Source organism: Lineus longissimus, chromosome 17 (genome assembly GCF_910592395.1).
Source record: "Lineus longissimus chromosome 17, tnLinLong1.2, whole genome shotgun sequence".
Lineage (NCBI taxonomy): Eukaryota > Metazoa > Nemertea > Pilidiophora > Heteronemertea > Lineidae > Lineus > Lineus longissimus.
This window is the reverse complement of record NC_088324.1, coordinates 11158186-11179058: the sequence shown is the minus strand read 5'-3', so window position 1 is coordinate 11179058 and position 20873 is coordinate 11158186. Positions and strand designations below refer to the sequence as shown.

General features: G+C 39.8%; 1 protein-coding gene across 5 annotated transcripts; it reads right to left on the bottom strand.

Annotated features, from left to right (window-relative positions):
* Window positions 1-59: 59 nt before the first annotated feature.
* LOC135501244 (band 7 protein AGAP004871-like) lies at window positions 60-20582 on the bottom strand. Of its 5 annotated transcripts, XM_064793250.1 has the most exons (8): window positions 10025-10200; window positions 9610-9918; window positions 6038-6138; window positions 4793-4948; window positions 4072-4275; window positions 3206-3261; window positions 2709-2787; window positions 1800-2495 (listed from the first exon to the last, which is right to left on the bottom strand). In XM_064793250.1, exons 2-8 carry the CDS (start codon window positions 9704-9706, stop codon window positions 2295-2297), a joined length of 894 nt encoding a protein of 297 aa, XP_064649320.1. In that variant the 5' UTR covers window positions 9707-9918; window positions 10025-10200; the 3' UTR covers window positions 1800-2294. The 5 variants fall into 5 exon arrangements, with proteins under 5 accessions (XP_064649318.1, XP_064649320.1, XP_064649319.1 ...); XM_064793248.1 differs by lacking the exons at window positions 1800-2495; window positions 9610-9918; window positions 10025-10200 and adding exons at window positions 60-1793; window positions 12976-13341; XM_064793249.1 differs by lacking the exons at window positions 9610-9918; window positions 10025-10200 and adding an exon at window positions 19981-20582.
* Between the last annotated feature and the right edge of the window lie 291 nt (window positions 20583-20873).

The window sequence follows — 20873 nt, the reverse complement described above, 5'->3', positions numbered from 1 at the left end:
CTGTATTGCTCACGAATCAATGATGCCCTAAAAAATGAAATCTAGAAATGTACATGTACTTCATTTCCAAATGATACTTTTATTCACATATGTAAGAAATATACAGTGTTTCCTTTATCAGGTATGAAAGAATGATGAAAAAGGTTACATTTTACAAGGCGTATAATATCTTCGGGGCAATTAGTCAAACACTCTTATTATGCAACTATTCTAAACTTAATTTGTTATCTATGTTTCTCTGGGGGTAACATATGGGTAAGAAAACACAAATATTTTTAATCTAAATTGTTTTATCTTTGCAATCTGAATTCAAATGATGGTGCGTATTCAAAATTATAACTTACAAGTTCCTCCTAATAGCCTTTAATGACTAGATTTCTGTGCTAAACAGCTTGACTACAATAACTCTCACTACATATCCATATATGAAGACATAAATCTATATACAAGATTCCAAATATTACAAATATATAGCCCAAATTTCTTCATTTCATTAGATATAACAGAGCATGCTCTGTGTGACATTGCCAACCCTATGCGACACCAGAGCCCGATTCCGGTTTTGGCTTATATCTCAAATACTATTTGTCCTAAAGCATAAAATTTACAAATTTGTGATCAGAACTTTACAGAAAATTACAGAATTTAATTTTAGCGAGCTAATTTACCTGGATTGAACTTGCTCAACTGTTCTCATGCATTCTGCCACAAATCAATAGCTGCTTGGACAAATGACATTTTTGGATCCAAGACAAAAAGTTTGTCTGCGACCTGTAAAAGTTTTATCTATGCATTCCTTTAATAACATTACAAATTTACCATCTAAATGTCTTACTACATTGTCGTCTTAACAAGTGACACCCAGTGACCGCTATATGAACTACTCCGATTATCATAAATGTATTTACAATATTACAGTCATAATGTATTGAAATGCAATTAACAAGGGGCAGTACAAAACAAGCTATGATAAATTTGAATAAGAATTATAAGATTTCTTTTCCACCAGTCAAAACATCCACGAATCCCAGGGTCATTTTTTCGCTCCTCTTGCACACATAAGCTCTGTAGGTCCCAAGTGATAGGCCCTGAAACTCAGGATGCCAGTCAAGAGAGACTCCATTCCATATTCTGTATACCTTGGTTACTGCTATGGTAACCTTGGTTACTTATCAATGTGTATGCAACCAGGATTTTGTTTTGACTTCTACCGACCACGTTGTTGATACAAAGTCTAAAAGGAGTTCTACGATAACATTTATGTGATCCACAATATCAAACATATGAATATGTACAAGTCTGACAATATAAATTTGCATCCAAACCAAGATACACTCTGGCAGGACTCAATAGTTTTGAAGTAAACCAATGTAATTGAATCCTCCAAGGAGAGAGGATATTGAATATTTTATAGAGATTGAAATTGTGTACTTCATGGCCTGTTGTATTTTGGAGCTGAAAATCTTCAGTTTTTAGTCCTTTGAGAGAAAATTGGTGTCGTTTCAGTTCAATCTAATTTTCAATGATCCTGTAGAAGATGCCTTGAGTTTGCAATCTTGGCCTGAAACCAATCTATACAGTTCACAGTCGGCAGTCAACTATTTGTTGTTGCCAAGGAAACCTTGTAAAAGATTTATCGGCAACGGAAACACAATTGTCGAATTTTTCTCGGCGGATATCGTGTTGAGTGTCTGGAGATAGCGCAGTTGAATGGCGGCCGGTGATTCCATCATGACGTCGGCTGCCTCCTTCAGGGCACGTGACGCCTTCTGTTCTCCTTCTGCAGCGATGACCTACAGACATGAAGAGAAGTACATCAGACAACATCCATTGAAAACATTTTGCAACACAACACAATATGTGACCTTCACACTAAATCAGTAAGTCCCCAGGCTGAGTGTTGAGCTATCACTGACTATTATGAAACAAAGTCAATTTTGATCCACTGTCAGATTATGACAAAATCAGCATTATAAAGACCATATCTAAGTCTTTTACAAAAGCAAGTGGATAACTTCATGACTCAAATGAAGCTTAACTACCCTTTTGTGTGATCGGTCACATATACACTGGGTTCATCTCATCAACCAACCCTTGACCAGTTCCCAGCACGCAGAGACACTGCGGTGTGATTGTCACAACAACTGAACAACAATAAAGACAACAATGTCGAACAATTGCTGATATGCGAGTCTTCAGCTAGCCTTTAACTTCCAAATCACACAACTAGTCAAATCTCAAGTCTAATTGTGAACTTTTGCATGTTCAAATCACACCGGCCGGCCTTTCCAACTTTATTCTATGGTGTTTTTGCCCATGAAGGTTTTCATCATTTCAATGGGAAGTGGGAACACCACTGTTGAATTATTCTCTGATGCAATAGTGTTCAGGGTCTGAAGATAGCGCAGTTGGATCGCTGCAGGCGACTCTGATAGGACACTGGCGGCCTCTTTCAGACTACGTGACGCATTCCACTCTCCTTCTGCCGCAATTACCTGGGAAAAGGAACAGGGCATACTTGTCAGAAAACAGGCAAACTTTTCTTAAATCAAGTCTTATTGCAAAAATCGAGTACGATAAACTTACGAGTTTACACAGAATGTCACGATTCATATGAAAGCATGACCTGCACGTCACAGGTTTCATATAGACATTATAATGCCATGACAGGTGAAAAGATACCTTCTCTGTAAACATGTGACACCAACCTTTGCACGAGCCTCCCTCGTGGCCTCTGCTTCAGCTGCCATGGCCCTCTGAAGTTGGACTGGTAAACGCACATCTTTACTGAAAACGAAATACAGTAATATTAAAGAGAGGGCCTGAGGTTGACAGGTCTCAATACAAAGCCCCTTCATTTCCTCACAGTGTCTCAGTCGGTGTCAAAGCGAGGCTGAATGAAACTCTCGAATTGATTCATGATGCATGACTATGGAACTTCTTGTTCACGGACAAAAGATTAAGCAATTCTGAAAGTTAAGCTACGATCTTCTGGTTATGATATAAGTCTGAGGCTGCACCAACTCAATAACTGTTTCCCCACATGTTGTGTGATTGGTTACAATCTTCATATCCTTGTCACACACAGAACACATCCTTCATGAGTTGAGGTAGAAGTTCACCTTGACCACCTAGGCTTTTGCATCTCATGTAGACCATGAGGTTCACGATGGGACATAAGTTCAGCTGTTTGTACTTTACTTACATCTCAACTCGCTCCACTTTAACACCCCATGGGTCAGTTGCCTCATCCAGTGAATTCTGGAATAAAAGGATTGGAATATTGTGAATGCTTTTCCCAAGAGTTCTTCTGGGTCTAAACTACATTGATTTTCTCTAGGAAACACAAGACATTTAAAGATGGAGACACAAGACATTCGAAGATGCAGTTATCTATGCACTCAAAAACCTCTGCTTCATTATAATCACCAAGAAAATGACAAAGCCAAAACATGATGTCATGGCCATCAATCAAATTGGTGTCGCTAACCCATTGCTACTCCAAATTTAACATGTTGAGTGGCATCAAGTGAGGATGTGCTCTGGTCTTCGATTGGTGAAACTCGAGCTTGTACATGTGTGTGTCTTTAATGAAACCTTGGTATAATTCAATATAACAAATACATTTCAGTTTAATATGCGCAGATTTTTGACTACTATAGAAACCAATACAATTCTAGTAGATCGCTTTACCGGTAAAAGTAGGCGATAAATCACAGCAACAGGTGATGAAAATGCTTTACAAGAGGATCGGCAGGTGTAGGCTGTTTAACCAGGAATCAACAGGCTACTTGATGCATGGTTATGTGCATTTCGCACATTATATAGTTTGCCTAGGTATAGGCTCTGTGATCATAGTTTGCCTGTACATATAGGCTGATATGAGAGGCACTAATACAAAAGTGTATAAGTTGATCCAATAACCGCCTGTCATTGAGGCGTTTTGTCATACTGTCTTTAATATGTCTCAGTTCAGAAACCTTGTCACCATTGCCACATTTTAATCAAAATATCTGCGTTTTTATCAAACAACTATCATTGATATGAAATTTCCCATGATGCATCACTGACCTTCATCATTTCGCTGATGTGTTCCCGCTCCTGCAAGACCTCGCTTAACGTTTTTGTGCCGAGGACATTCCTCAGGGTGGTAGCTGCCAGGAGACGGGTGGAGCGTGTCGCATCCTCGACGTTCGTCACGGATATACAAGCATTATAGACGCGATAATAAACTACAGCATCGACGGCAACCGTCACGGAATCTTTAGATAAGATCTGGAAGATGAAGTCAAGTTATAAGTTACCTCATTAGAGAAGGACTATCCGATACATCGTTGTGAAATTGACACAGAATTTTCTCACCATTGTGCTGATTGGCATAGTGGAAAAATCATCTGAGAATCATCTCAGTGCAACATTCCACTGGTCAATCAAGCATGTCCCCAACAGTTCATTATCTATGTCATAATTAATAATTCTTACTTATCAGTTGATCTTATCTTTGCTTTCATGAAACCCTTCCTCCTACAAATGTTTAATCAGAGAAAAAGATCTACAGTGGAACGTCCATTAGCAGACACTTCTCTATTAAGGACACCCTCTCTATTGAGGATACTTGTTTTGGTCCAAAATTGGTTGTCTTCATTCATTCTCTGTGACCTCTATAATCAGGACATCTCCCTATTAAGGACAGCATTTGTCAGTCCCAAGGGTGTCCTTATAGTAGAGAGGTTCAAGTGTACTTCGGTACGCATGCACTCAATCTAAAGCAGCCGAAACTGCCTCGTCTTACCTCCTGTGGCGGGACATCAAACGAGACCGTCCTCAGATCAATCTTAGTATAGTTGTCAATGCATGGTACGATAAAAAAGAGCCCTGGGCCTTTGGCACCACCTTGTATCAAGCGACCGAGACGGAAAATTACTGCACGTTCATATTCCTGAACAACCTGGAAAGACAGTGAAAGGAATGTTTAGCAAGTCACTGAGTCCTTTAGTTGGCCGCCTCTGCTAGTGACGGAACAACTCCAACAACTGCACTGATATTATATAATATATCATATATCGGTGAAACTAGAGTAGATTTACAGGATATCACTTTGTCTCACAACCCAGACAAATAATGCCAATTCAGCTATGTCAGCCACCGCTGGTCTCTAGGGACAACATCTGTATACCAGTGTAACGAATACTGTGTACTACTGCCTCATTTCCATAACTCTGGGGCACAGCTATCCCAGTGGATTATAGCTAATGTGTCAGTTAAGAAACAGAAGTAATTCAGTCTGGCATCTTGTCCTTATTCTCACCACGGACGAAAACTAAATCATATTTTGACCCTTCATATCAGAATGTTGATATGATGAATACCCCAATGTAGCCAAATATGGCACATACAAAGCGAAAATGTCCACAAAACCCTAAGCCAATCTGTTTGGGATAATGCCACATGGATCATACTGCCCTCCAAATATAAGCATTTCATATTGAACTGCCAGGCTGCCGAGATGAATGGGCGATATGACTTCCTCATAATGTCTCGGGACTGAATATGTCCTAAGGAGGTTGGCCAATTTCCATAATTCATCTGGCAACTCCTGTGTGGAATTTCAACAGTGTGAGGAGGATGACGTTTTTGAGGACATCAGTGACTGTCGAAGTGGTGCATTGGAAACACCAGCATCGCTCACCTCTCAGGTTTTTGTACACAGAGCTCTGTAATTGACCAGAGATGGGCTGATCAATGTCGTTACATTAACTCAGTACTGAATTGATAAAAAAACATCGGGTACAACATCGAAGTTATCTGTGCGTATCGGGTTTATGCTGGGATAATGATAGATGGTTTACTCGATATGGCTGGTATGGTGATCAAATTTCTATAATAATCCAGAGCAACATTGAGATTTATTGCTTATTTAACTCTTCAAGGGATAACGTTGCCATGATGGAGATTATTATTAAAGTGAACTTCCCACTAGCAATATAATGCCAATCCATTTCTCATGTCTCACAAATGTATTTTAGGATGGACTTACCTTTAGGCAAAAAACCAAAGAAAAGGGGAAAGTAATGGCAATCGTTAACCACGATAAGATGATTAGGATGTAACTGCAACATCCCATCCCCTCCGAGGAAGCTGCAAAGATACAAAGGTTAACACTATAAGTTACCATGGTAACAAAATAAATTTTGTTCAAAGTCACTCAGAAAAACACTCTGTTCTCAATGTGATTTGACTATGCCGCCACATATTCTATTTTCATCTTGTCATCAATTTATTCCGGACAGGAAGGGGCTGAAAGGTCATAAAATCATTTTTTAGATATACATCACGGGTTAGGTGGCGTGACGTCATGTTGATGAATGCAAACCTGGTGGAGTCAGAACGATAAGCAAACATTTTCATGTGAAAAATACGAACTATTGGTAATCTTGGGACAGAAGCAGCCAGAATTGATTGAAAGTTGGTAAATGAAGACTGGCCAAAGTGGAAAGAAACACATACAAATACTGTAACCCTGATAATGTTTTTGAAGCCATAACTTTGTAAATTTGCTCATTTTTCATTTTGCGGACACCAAACTCCGCTTCTGCCATCGAAATTCAATGGTTAATGCATTAAGAGTTGAAATTTGAACAGGATAATGTTTGCATTTGACATCCAAATCACCAAAATCACAAAAAAACAAAACAAATTTACAAATACCAGCTTATCTGATATTCCCCTTCATTTACATCAACAGCTATAAAATTCATCAAGCGGCACATATCAGCATTACCATCGCCAACCAATCTACAAATCGTTGCCAAAGCCATCAAAAGTGTAATGGCTGTCATTTATCTTCCAATCATGTCATCCGAGAGCAACAGCGTTTCATCGACTATGGTTTGATGGCGGTTATGCTGTGGTATGAAGCTAGCTACTATGGGTTACAGAAAATGTGATAAAAAGCTTAAAATTGGTAAAACCGACAGCAATTTGTAATCTCGAAAAACACATTTTTCAGAAATTTTTTCAAATCACAAAATAAATGAGGCACAAAAACTTGCCGGGTGACAGTTTTCCCAGCATCCGTTGACAACTAATGGCATGAGTTGACAACAATCTGGTCATCAAGGGACCGGATCGAAACACACAACACACCAAGGCCGCACCTCAAGATTTTGTCAAGGATATCATATTCTGGTTGCCATGGCAACTTGGGACATCTCACTTAGTAGGTCATTTATTCTTTCATCCGTCTCCAAAAACTTGATCGAGACGACTTATCTACTGTAGGGTATTGTCATGACAAGGGATGTTGACTTCATCTTGTTTTATTACATCCTGCTACTTGAGATCTGAGAAAGAAGATGTACTTGGCCATTTCAATCCGGTGGCAATGGATGGCCAAGTTCAAACCCACAAGTCGTACTGGCTCTTCCTCTGTGCCATAGCGCTTCCCTAGGACTGACTCTGCTGCCATACACCTTCATATTGAGCGCACTTTCCCGTGCCAAACATGTTCTTTATCCACAACACCAAACCTTAATTGCCAGCAAAGGATTCTGAAGATGATGTTGATATCAACACAACATGCTAATGGAACATGCAGTTATATAAAATCTGATGGAGTGGCTGTCAAACAGTGACTCTCCAACTCAAGACTGTTAAATGTTGTCATCTTTGTCACCCCTGCCTTAGCTTTGGACACAGGTATATATTTGTAAGGGAATTGGTGACTTCATAACGGAGTTTGGTTGATATGATCCTGGCGAATCAGTAACTCTGTGCCCAAAATTCATCGCTTTGGCAACATTTAATAACATTTGTTCATTCCCAACAGTCCAAAACTGAAACCTGTCGACATGACCTTCAACTGGGAAGCTCGATGACGATGATGACCACTTTTCAGTGACATCATTTATGTGGTGATAGAGAGTGTTATTGTGTCAATGAATCTGTGTCAAAAATAGATAGCTAACATTCAAAAAGGCTCCAGGTCGTGATGAAAACACATATCGCTGACTTTTTTAATGATTTTTCTAAAACAGTTGGTTTTAAAGTTTATGTTTACCTACTCTCTTCTTGCTTGGCGGTCCGACTCGCGTGATTGTTAGCGACCTGGGCATGATGATTATTCGAGTGGATTGACCAAGGCGCGATTATTACGTCCTCATTGTAAATCGGGTACATTTCATATTCGTAGATCCAAAATTGTGCTCAGCAGAAACGAAACCCTTATGGATATGATTTCACAAGCATAGGTGTCAAATATTCCTCCCTGAATTTTAATGAGGGACAATCTCATCTGATGTTATGTATTCCACTGTTTGTTTTCTTTTACAGCAGAGCAGATGATGTTGACAAACTGCCAAGGTGCAGCCTCTTTCACGGGTCTGCGTCATGCACATTTCTCACAAAGTTTCAAATCTCAAATTCCGTTTGATTGCTTCTTAATCTTAGCACAGTTTATTTTCACCCTTTGCTGTGAAATTCTCACTCAGAACAATTCCTATAGTTGCCCCCTATAAATTTTATTGACTGATTCTATGAACCCATTTCAGCTGTCTTGAAGTGGTTCTCAGCAGCAAATGGGCCACTGTCATGACAGTACACTGCACTGATGCTTTTAAAGCCGCAAGGTTTCAAGTAGAAATCAGACTCTAAGACACCAGAATGAAAACTTAGTTTATCCAATATAACTGTAACTTCTTACAATCAACACTTGGAGGCCAAAGAAGAAGAGCTCAACTTTTTAGCTGTTGTACAGTTGTACTGTATAAGTCACCAAGAACTTACATTTTTATTGAAGTGCCCCTTTCATAACGTTTTAGTCCAAAATCAGTAAATCAGGCTCTTTGATGTGATCAGAGGGGTGAATTTGGTCATTGGGACCGCCCAATCCAGTGGTCATGGTCTGGGTACCGGGGTGGTCGTGTAATCGGGGGCCTTGTAATGGTATTTAGAGAGGAAACCATTTGGGACCGGCGATTCTTGGTCGTCATAAGCGGAGTGGTCGCGTTACCGGGGTGGTCGCGTTACCGAGGTTCCACTATACTTACTTTTACACATTTCGCAGTCTCTACGTCCATGTTACACTTTGAATTATTCATCAGCCATAGTACTGACGATCTAAACAGTGGGTTCATTAGCGGCTAAACTCTTTCATTATCTAGCGGTGCATAACAAAATGTGACAAACTACCATTTAGAATCTGAACGTAATGAAATTTTCAAATTATTGAAATTTGTATTTCCAATGTGTTTAATTGCATCGTTTAAAACAAACAAAAACGTTTGAGGTTACTGCCCAGAGTCAGGAAGGAATATTCTGCTACCCATCCCTGCCTAAAATATACCAAAACAAAAGTGATAGTAAATTCATTGGGTGAAATAATTTTCAAGAATGTCATCGAAATAGGCAACTGTATAACATAAGTCATATGATTACTAATACATGTTTGTTTTTGGGTTTGATAACTTTCACATGACTTTAGATACAGTTGAAGTATCATAAACCAACAAAGCTAGTTAGAAGGGAAGCGGGTAAATAACTGAAGGGAAAGTGGCTTGCCCAAGGGCACAACTCAACTGACAAAAACAGTTGATCTGCATTTGACCTTACCAATGCTTTCATCCTTGGCAGGATTTGAGGCACTGCTCGTGCTCGGCAGTGGTTGCCCTGGCTGATTTATACTATAAGTCTGCTTCCCATTCTGCATCTTGGACGCTTAAAGTCTATTCCGACCTCGAATGAAAATGTATTTGTGTTGGACTCGGGTATGGTAGTGTGTCCAAATATCACTCTGTGAATATGAAATTCCAATCCAGCAACTCGAATCAATCTGGCCTGCAAATCAGTAGTCACAGAAACATCAGTCACCTAAGTCCAGATTTTAATAGCATCAATCAGTCAAGTATTCCTCATTCTAAACTGAAATACAAATAATGTACGATATTGGAAAGCTATATGAATCCAAACCATTCAAATAGCTAATAGCTAATAGCTAATCAAAACGCTAATTGCCGTATCAGAACACCTATAATCCCATGACCAGAATGCATTGCACGGATCTTGATGTTGTCCGCTTGCACCGCTTTCACAATGTCGTCCTGTACGGAATAGTGTCACATCGCCGCTACCAGATGAATTCCCGCTAGTGCTACCTAGCATTACCATATGCTTCCTCAACAACTTCAAGTGCCAAGGGAGCAGATATTAATCAATAACCCGCTACGGGGAGCATTGCGGTTTTGCGCCAGTTTTTCATACGGAAACTGGCTAATTGATGGCTGTGTGTTGACGAGTGTTAAATTTTGAGATGAGGACATAAGTAGTTTCACAAGGATCTTGCACTGACATCACCAAAACGTCCATTGCTGAAACCACCAGAACTAGCAGCAGCAACCAGGATACAAATATCATCATAAGACCATTAATTGCCATTATCCTCTCGTCCTGCATTTATGCCATTAAAGTAAATAATGCAATCATAGCTGCTTTTATTGAATTTACAAAATGCCTTATTTGTTCATGATAGTTGTGCAACAATTCAAACACTGCACTCTATTTACATGCTACCAGTAGATCAACGTGGTCGAGTGAAAAACTAATCAATCAAAGTAGCGGTGAGCCATTGCTCAGCACCCTTGCTCAGCTCAGTCTCCATCTGGTGTCGATATATGGAACCAACTAAGTTGTGACCATTGTTGTTATGGTAACGGACTGCATGGTCACCCAACATCATGGTTTTGAAAACCAGACAGATTACCTTGCCTGTGTCCTTGGTCATGTCACTAAACACTGACTACTGTTTAGCTTGTGCAAAGGCTTTAAATGAATGTCCTGCCAGTGAGAGCCGATGATGCTACAAGGGCCCATAACGAGGAGGGGGAGGGTTAAACATGACCTGTTGTGCACTCTCCTTCTCAGAATTAGAGATGATTGGCCAAAGTGCATAACTGCAGTGATATGCACAAGGCCATCTGACCTGCAGGAAACAATGAAGAAGCAAAACAACCAATACATTTTCAATTGCCTGATATTTTGTCATAGACACCCTTATTTTAGCAGGATTTGGGACAGGCAGAGGGTTGCGTCAAGATCAGTAATGGGATGCAATCAAAGATGATGACAATGCAAATGTTCCACCACAACGGTTTTGTCCGTGTTATAGCTTACTTCTGGTATAATTGTGGAAACTGACCAAGGAAAAGCGGAAAAGCTTGGGAATGTCCCCCCCCCACATCACTTACCCCCTGGATTTTCAGGATCTTCCTGCCCATGCTCAATTACGATATATCCTGATCTTTGTTTCGACATTCTGATTTGTATCAAAATATGAGAGAATACACCCCAAGCCTTTCCTCTAGGCAAAATATAGACAAACAGCAATCAATGACTAAACAGATCTCACTTGAAAGGAATTGGCCTATTGGTCTATTTCCGAATCTGTTGATTTCATTACAAATATCGGAGAGTGATCACTTGACTCTGAGTCATATCTATCCAGGTCTCATAAAATCAAGACTCCTAAATAATATGTACCTGATCAATAAGTTTTTGAGCATTCATAGCCACAAATAATGTAAGATATCGTTAGAGGGGGGACCATCATGAACTCTGTATGACATGATATCTGTTCATCTTCATTTTCTCCTCCTATTCTCATTATCCGACACTCATATCAAATGAGAGTAATAATAGCAGCATTATCTGAAAAACATGCCTGTTTTCCGCACTAATTAGTGTAAACCTCGTTAACCGAAGTCTCATCTTGAGGAAACTGAGCCTCAAGGTCAAAAAGATGGATGACATTGATCTCATGATCACTCTCACATGATAACTGACTATATTTGGCTTGATCATACAAATATACATTGCATAATATTGATCCAAACATCAGGCACCGAGTCTCAGAAAGAAAATGGAACTTTAGCACTAGTCCCTCTTTTTCAAGGAATAATAAATCGTCGACTAGGACATGTGTATCAGATCAGCTTATCCATGTTTTTTTCAAATCTCTGCTACAGAGAGTGTTCTTTATCAGCAGCAGCACATCTTAATGGGTCTACTTAAGCTTGGCTCTTGGTGGTAGTGCTAACGCGATTTGACTAAATCCCACAAGGACATGGGTCAAAGCAACTCACAGGGAACTATTTAATATGGCCCTTTACATGACTAAGCACCCTCCACAGTCAAGGGTCACCTTGGCATCTGCCATGGTGTTATTGCAAATATAATTGAGAAACTGGCTAACCATGAGAGCATTCGGGAACTTTGGCAACATAGCAATAATTCATGCTTCTAGCTAATTTTGTTCATGATGAGTGTTGACATCGCACCATATACATTGACAACAAACTGATGGAGGAAGCATGAGATGAATACTCGGTACAAGCTAGATAATCATCACCTTATTTTCCTAGCATTTACCAAGTAATTTATATTTGCTTTAAGCTCGCAGATGATGAGAAAAATAATCACCTTGGAAAACTGAATAGGTTATTTGTTATCCTCTTCATCAACTGTGAGAGTGCGTTTCAGCAGCACGGAATTTTAAGCCAAGTTCCCTTTCATTGCATTATAGGAATTGAGGTGACCAAGTAGATAAATGTAAGATCATTGAAGCACATACCAATGCTAGTGGTCCTGCCACAGTATAACAGTAATGTAACTTACTGGTTTTGTCATAATTCAGTAAAAGCAACTCACTGAAAGAAACCTGAAGCTGTCATAAAGTAAAAGCAACTTATCCAAGCTTGTCATAAAGGAAAAGAAACTTACTGATATTGTCAGAAAGTTAAGGCAACTTACTGACACTGCCATAAAGTGAAACGTACTGGTCTTGTCATAAAGTAAAAGCAACTTACCAAAGCTTGTCATAAAGTAAAAGAAACTTACTGATATTGTCATACAATCAAGGCAACTTACTGACACTGCCGTAAAGTGGAAACGTACTGGTCCTGTCATAAAGTAAAAGCAACTTACTGATGTCTGCATCCTTTCCTGGGTATATCACTGGAGGTACATCAATAACATGATTGGACCCATGTGTCCCTCCATTCGCCTCTCCTTGATTCGCCTCAGACGGTTCCCCTTTAGAATGTTCCTGAATCTCAGTCATGACTTATCAAAGTGACTTTTTATGACGTGACGTATTCAGCTAATGTGACTTGGTAGAATTGCTGACTTCTCACAACCCTGCACTTCTCAAAACGTCGACTGAGTTACTACACTGTACTAACGTCTATCCCAAAATATGCTTTTTACAATGCTGATGTATTGAACTGCTACTTAAGTGCCGACCACTGTGAGCATAAAACAAGACCGGCTCGCAATAATGATCGCGAGTAGCTATTCGAATGCTATATGAACCGATGGGTGATTATAAAAGTTGGCATGGCAATGTCGATGCCATGAGGAGCAGGGCAAATGAAGATTGTTCTAATTAAAAGCTCTTGCTCTATTATATTGATTGATTTAGAGCGTTTTCATGTTATGACTTTTGTTGATTAATACAATCAATGACAAGCAATTCACTCAATTGAGGGCATTCTTAGGGTGACAAACACTATCAAGTATGTATGAAGACTTTATACATACTTGATACTATAGATATCAAACTTTGGCTAAGTTGCATGTCTGATTATTGCTCTAAGGCATGGTGTATAGCTGAATTTCAACTTTCCTGGACCACCAGTAATTAAGAACGGCGTTCCATTTTAAAGTCAAAAGTGAATCTTCGTTCCATGCAGTCCAAACACAATTCCACATTTTATCAATTGAACGCTGCATTAGCGTCAAGAATTAAAGATGTATTTTCAGACACAGTATGTCAGTAACGTTTACTCATGAACTCATTTAACACCTCGATGTGAGACAAGTCTTACATCAAATGAGTCTTTGGAAGTGTCTGAGCTAACCAAAAAGTATTTTACCGTTTTTACACAAAAAATAACTGCATCAATGACCTAACCACAACGTTTGACAATTTGCCTTTAATTCACAAGTATCGGTTATCTATCATTGATTCTGAGAGTGAGATGGCAACCTTCCAATGACTTTGAACACATAAAACAGGTTGAGCTCCACCCATATGGAATATAATCTGCCATTATATAATCTGTCATTATCACCAGTTGCCCCTTTGGGATAAATAAAGCCTTGGGGGTGATGTGGAGTCAGATGGTCGAGAAGAGATGGAGATGTGAAAACAACAAGATGATTTATATCAACTATAGCCGGCCCCAGAGCACGACAACAAACTTGTTTTATGGGAAAGTAAAAAGATGTTTTTCATATGTTTCATGAAATCATTGCTTTGAATAGACAAGACTTAGATGATTTAACATCTTTCTGAAGGGTGGAGTTATGGTAAATGCATAATGGCCAACAAGAGAAAGTCAAGTCAATGACAAACAAGGACAACATATATTTCTACAGAATGTGCCTTTAGGGCTTACAGAGGCCTCGCACCTCTGGGGTGTTTTCCCAATGCAGTCGCCATTGTGAGAAAACTACCCCTTGCCCCAATGGGTATCTGGTAATTCAAATACCACTAGCGCTGTTGGCATCTTTACTTCGACTCTTCTCTACTTTTTGCCATCAACCATCAAGCAGGTTAGTTGAAATACCAAATCACACTGAGGCTGGGGAATTTGGATTAGAGTTACTGTCCGCAATTGCATTTTTAGAGGGACATAGAATTTGGCCGATAATTGGGAACTAGGACACAGTTTTTTTAAATAATGTGACGTTGGGATAGGTGTCCCCCATCCCTCAAACCCAGGCCAAGAACTCCTAAGTGGAATTCAGCTACATGCACTGGCAGCACCCCTGAGAAACGCTCAGAAACAACACCACCTATGATTGGCCGATTACACAAGAGATGCTCGACATTTCTATCCACCATTGATCGCTTCGAGTCAAATGTGCGCACACAGTGGTATACACAATGAAATGCAGCACCGCCTCCAGACTCAGTCCAATCTACAACACGACTCCGATGCCTAGTTCCATCTATCCAACTCATCATGAACTGAACTCGGCAACCCATTGATTTTCTGCCACCTTGATTAACTGTTACTTCACTGATTTATGGAAGGTTCTCCGATTCAATCAACACGCTAGGCTGGGTTCCCGAACAAGTTCACTTTTTACGTATCATGATTCACAATTCAGAATGAGTAATCAACCGATTCTCCCTCAAATCAAAGGGTTAACCAAAAGTTCGCCAATATCAGTCTTCTGTGCAAACAGCAACATTATGCGGGTTTCTCAATAACAAATCAGATCACGTCTTTGCTATGATAGCTGGAATCCAGTGATTTAATTTCTGCAACAACTCAGAAGCTTTATTCTGATTGGTCGTTGGGAGATTCGTTGCTAGTCTCCGGTCAGTTAGTTACATTAATAAATCGAGTTATTCATCAAGGTTGGTTTGACTCAAGGAGTCCAACCCTGACATTAGACAGCACTGTGACTGTGCCATGACAGTTTTGCTGTCATTTCACCAACTGAGTGAGGTTGTATGCCTGAAGTGATCAAAATACAGTGGACTCTCCCTGAGCGGACACATAGAACATCTCTATAAGGGACAGAGTTTGCTCCAAAATGGGTCGTTTCTGTACTACAGGACACCACTCTATCAATGACAGCACTTGTCAGTCCTCAGACGGTGTCCCTGATAGAGACATTCCACTGTAGCTTGATTAGCCTGCCACCTGTCTTTAGAGGATCCTTGCCCTTACAATCAAACAACTAAAAACACCAATTTGTCTATTTCAATCAAATCAACTCACAAGGTAATCACATCTTACAGACATACATGTAGCTTGGAAATAGTTCAATTCAACTCAATTTATGTCTTGTTACATGCTACAATCAATCCGTCAAAACAGCTAGTTGAGAACAAACGCCACGATCTGGTTCATTCTGAGGCTGCTATTTAGAAACCAAGCTTGCAACCAACTTGTGGAATGCCAAGTTTAATCTGGCAGGCTTAAACCTGTGGGTGCTACTCCATAGACATATTATTCACTAGGTGAAACTCTCCGACATTTTCTGATGCTCAGGTATGTTTCTGTACCTCTAGCAACCTGATAAACCTGACCGGTGATGCACAACAACCTAAGAGAGAATGCAGAGAAAAAGAAGATTCAACCATGAAGCTTTCCAGAAAAGTTAAGAGCAGCATTCCATGAACGTTTGTTCAATATACAGACTAGCACTGACTGCTAATTGAAACGTCCCTATAAGCCACTACTACTCTGACACTTTCAATTTGACATTTGCTGAAATAACTTCTATTTTGCCAGAGTCGCTTACAGTTTCTAATGCTTCAGTCAATAACTGTTCAGAGCTACACGACAGCAACTTGAAGAAATCCCGATCACCCATGCCATTCATCTTTGGAGATGACAGACCATTGAGGCATCTCTACTTTGGAAATAGAAGCACTCCGCGCTCTCTGACATTTCCGAACGCTCCAGTCAACATTTGCTCACCGTGTGATCCACAGCTACAGCAACCTGATGAAGAAAACCTCTCTCCATCACTCGATGTCCCCGGGGACTACACCACTCTCTTTTACGATAATTGATAAGATTTTATACTCGCATCGATTGGCCGCTATAAATAGAGATAGCGCGCTACTATATAGCGACAGAAGCACACTATTTATAGTACGACCTGCTTGGTAAACATGAAGGCAAGAGGATGATCTCAGAAGCTGGTATGCTAATTGTTAATACTCTTGACTGTAAATTGAGTGCGTGATTTGGCTTTGAGCGGCAAAGACTGGTTCTAAGAAAATTTCATTATGTGGGGAACAGCAAAAGTGTAGTGGTGCCCCGGCTACTACTGACAGAAGTATGGTTTGCTCGGAAAACATATAATTTACAGAGGATGTTTGCTGAATGAAGCCAGGATGCTGGTTGGTACTTGAGATGGTAACACTGAAAGCATGATTTACCTTCGCTTTAAGAAAACCTCTTGGGGCAAGCTAAGACTGATCAATTCTCAGGATATTTTATGGTGTGGGGAACAACTATAAAGAATGATAGTGGGCTATAGTGATAGAAGCACACTATATTCAGACTGGCCTACTTCCAAGACATGAAGGCTATGGAATGCTCGTTGAAGCAGTGATGCTAGTCAATACTCTCCAATTCAAATCTTTGCCTTTAAACCATCCAGTTCTAAGGAATCTCAAACAGTGGAGGAAAATTCATCCTCTAGCTTTTTAAAGCCGATTCTCTCTTGTATTCTCCTACATGTAGGTCACTAAGATAAAATACTAACAGTTGCTTGAGCGTTTCTGCCAATAAGTCATTGATGTAATGAAACTGCATGACACAGTAAAAATATCCTTTGAATATCTGGTAAAATCCTCCTCAGTAAGTCATCGTTAGTAAGAATATGAATGTGGGTAAAATATTTTATATTTGTTTGGTATCCAAATTCATGAATAGTTGATGAGGCTTCGGGAAATACTGATCAGACCAAGGCTTGTTATTGGTTTTGATATATTCAATGTTTTCAATATTGCTTTGGAATTTCAGCATTGCAATTCTAATTTGCAATGTTAAACATGTGCAGAGTCCCCTATTGGCATCTTCATGTAACACAATCAGACCTATCCGGCCCCTGCCTACAGTCTCCCTTTGAGTGATCTTGGTGTTAGTGCCATGAGACATGCATTAATACAAGTAAATTGCATTAAACTGGGGGGCAGCTCAAATGCCTACAGATAATGACAATTACTCCCAAGACATTTGATACGCATATTTGACGGCTCATAACAATTCACAATGTGCACAATCATGAATAACTTGAGCCACCACAGGAACAGTCAGATGACAGTTTTCATGGGTTTTCTCTCCAGGGTCCTGTCTAAAAAGCTGAATCCGATATTTATACAGACACCCTCTATCTAGGGTCATGTTTCCTCTATGATAACCAGAACATTCAAACCCCGGTAACAATCACTAAATTTCTTTGTCATTGGTTTGACACAAGTACTACCATCAAATTTGTGACAAAAGTGTTTTTCTCTGATAATCAATTGCTTTCTTGAGCTGCTGCAATGCTTTACCATTATCAAGATTATTGTGCAGTGATTTTGATTGACTGACTTATTATTGGAGGTTGTCAAGGCAGTTGATGGAGTGTGTTTAGGAGTTTGGCTGTGGACTAAAGTCAGCCTGTATGATGTCTGGACAAATCTACAAAGTGGTTGTCCAGATCATGATAGTGCCCCGAGTGATATAGACAAATTTTGAAAGGGTTGTGCATTTCATGACATCAATGCCTGGGCTCGAGTGATTTATCTCAAGAGACTTTCTGAAACATCTTTGAGCAACATTGTGTATTAAATCTTATAAGAATCATCCTGGTTACCATGGCAGCTGTATTTAAGCTGTGCACAAGCCAATGGGAGCCAACTCGCTATTGCAGTCAACGAAGTAGATTAATTTGTGGAAATGAAATAAAATTGTAAAATGACACTAATGGGTCATTACTATGACTGACCTACCTATTACATTAAAATGAGGCCATTTTATGAGTGCACTGCATGTTGAGTTGTGTCCGCTGAGGGAGATTCATTTAAGAGAAGCAACCCGAGAATAGGATAGGCCAAGGAACTTTTGTATCATCAAAATCTATGTTAGACGAAGGCATTTTAAAGGTACAGTGGAACCTCCCTTAGCAGACACCTCTCTATTAGGGACACCCTCTCTATTAAGGACATAAGTTTTGGTCCCAAATTGGTTGTTTCCATTCAATTTGACCTCTCTAATCAGGACACCTCTCTATTAAGGACAGCACTTGTCAGTCCCAAGGGTGTCCTTAATAGAGAGGTTCTACTGTATATGCCATTTGTATACTGGTCAGTCAAAAATTGGAAATGCAGTTATACATGGAGCATGCATGCATGGAAATTGGCTGAAACTTGGTAATTATAGTGTCTGTAGGCTATACAGTAGAACCTCTCTTTTAAGGACACCCTTGGGACTGACAAGTGCTGTCCTTAATAGAGAGGTGTCCTGATTAGAGACATCAAATTGAATGGATCGAAACATCCAATTTGGGACCAAAACTAGTGTCCTTAATAGAGAGGTTGTCCTTAATAGAGAGGTGTCTGCTAACAGAGGTTCCACTGTATTTGTCTACACCATGGCAAAGTTGACATTTATATTCAGTGAGCATTTGTTTTATTATGCAAACTACATTGGCCTTAACGATTACATACCGTGAATATTCCTAAGCCTAGGTAGCTAATGATGCTGACATCTCACAATCACTTGCTATCCAGATTGTAGGCCCTTCTCCATACCATGGAAATGGTTGCCATGGCAGCAACGACGGAACAAGTCTGGACAATGTGGCTTTGCTTGCATACAGCTGGGCCTTCATAGTTTTGAGCTATTCTATTTGATGGTAATCTCCATCCATATGTCAGTAATCAAATGCAGTGAATTGATTATATCATAATTGAGGAAAATTCACTGCAACTTGGAGTAATATACAGCATGAAAAGCTTACAACAGCATGACTTTAAAATATGATAAATATCAATGTGAAAAATTGTACGAAAAAACATCCTTTCCAAGAAATCATTAAATGCCTACTCTGCTGGTGTGAACACATCTTGAATAAAAATGCGCTGCAGAGTCATCCTCTGTACCCTTATTGGCTCCTTGGGCTGAATGCTGTCCTTAGAGTGTTGTCCTTAGAGAGGTGTCCTGATTAGAGAGGTCAAAATAAATGGAAACACCCAAATTGGGACCAAAACTAGTGTCCTTAATAGAGAGATGTCAGCTAAGGGAGGTTCTACTGTAATATACACCAAGTATAGATTTAATCTATTTAAACACCTGACCAGACCACAAAAACTATCAAGGCAGTTTCCTCTTTTACTAAGGAATTCATAGAGAAATACACTCGACTGACAAGAGTGTATTTGGCTAGTGAAAGCTACTACACACTCACCATCATCAGAGTCTGGAGCATTATATCCCGACAACGTCTGCTGCTGTTTAGTAGCAGGGTCATTTTGGTTTACAGGCTGAAAACTCCCCCTCTTATACTCCGTTGCCATTGGAAATGCGCTTAAATCCAAAGACGACACTTAATTAATTCTATTTCATCCAAAACCGAGGCACAATGCGAGATATCCGGGAATGAATCAGTTCATTTTTTGGCAGACGACAGGCACCAAATCCAGAACTCACATTGTTGTTGGTGAGTTGCTGAAGCTATAGATGGCATATTCGCCTTATACAATTTGGCCTTCGAGACGTACTTGGGATTTTAAAGTGTTCTTTTCCCGCCATGCGCTTGACTGTCAAAATGTTCCTTCTGCTTCCGCTTCCGTCATGATGTACACAAAACGAATCATCCTATAAAGGTGTCTATGCTGTGTTTAACGTGGTGAGAAATTCCATCACAAAATTGTCTGAGGACAAAGTCACAACCAGAATGCCGGTGTAACGTCTAAGAGTGTCTCCCCTTCTGAGCGTTTTCCCTTCATTGGAACGCTTATTGAAACGTTTTTATGTGCTTATCCCTATCGAAAAGTCATGGTTTCTCTAGCTGTCTCTTTATGGAAAATTTAAATTATGGAAATGACGCCCACAGTTGTTCCACACGAGGTACATGTCTGGTCTGTCTCTATATGTCAATACAAATACACTTTAAAATGGGTGTCCATCAGCCCGGAGTATATACATGTACATGTATAAGCTTACTGCCTACATGTTTCACAATGGTTGTGACAACTGTTTCATTGCGACTGGACCAGCTGTCCGTTTACAACATTGCGTCGGCATTGGACTCGTATACATTCCATTTCTTCATCCTGTCCTTCATCATTTGTCTTTCCT

What these genes read in the sequence shown, in the direction of transcription:
- LOC135501244 (XM_064793247.1), bottom strand. Translation starts at nt 13,111, where the DNA reads ATGACTGAGATTCAGGAACATTCTAAAGGGGAACCGTCTGAGGCGAAT. An exon ending in ACATCAGCGAAATGATGAAG is followed by an intron (nt 3,262 to 4,071) that starts GTCAGTGATGCA and finishes CTTTTATTCCAG; the next exon opens with AATTCACTGGATGAGGCAAC. An exon ending in CGAGGGAGGCTCGTGCAAAG is followed by an intron (nt 2,496 to 2,708) that starts GTTGGTGTCACA and finishes TCCTTTTCCCAG; the next exon opens with GTAATTGCGGCAGAAGGAGA.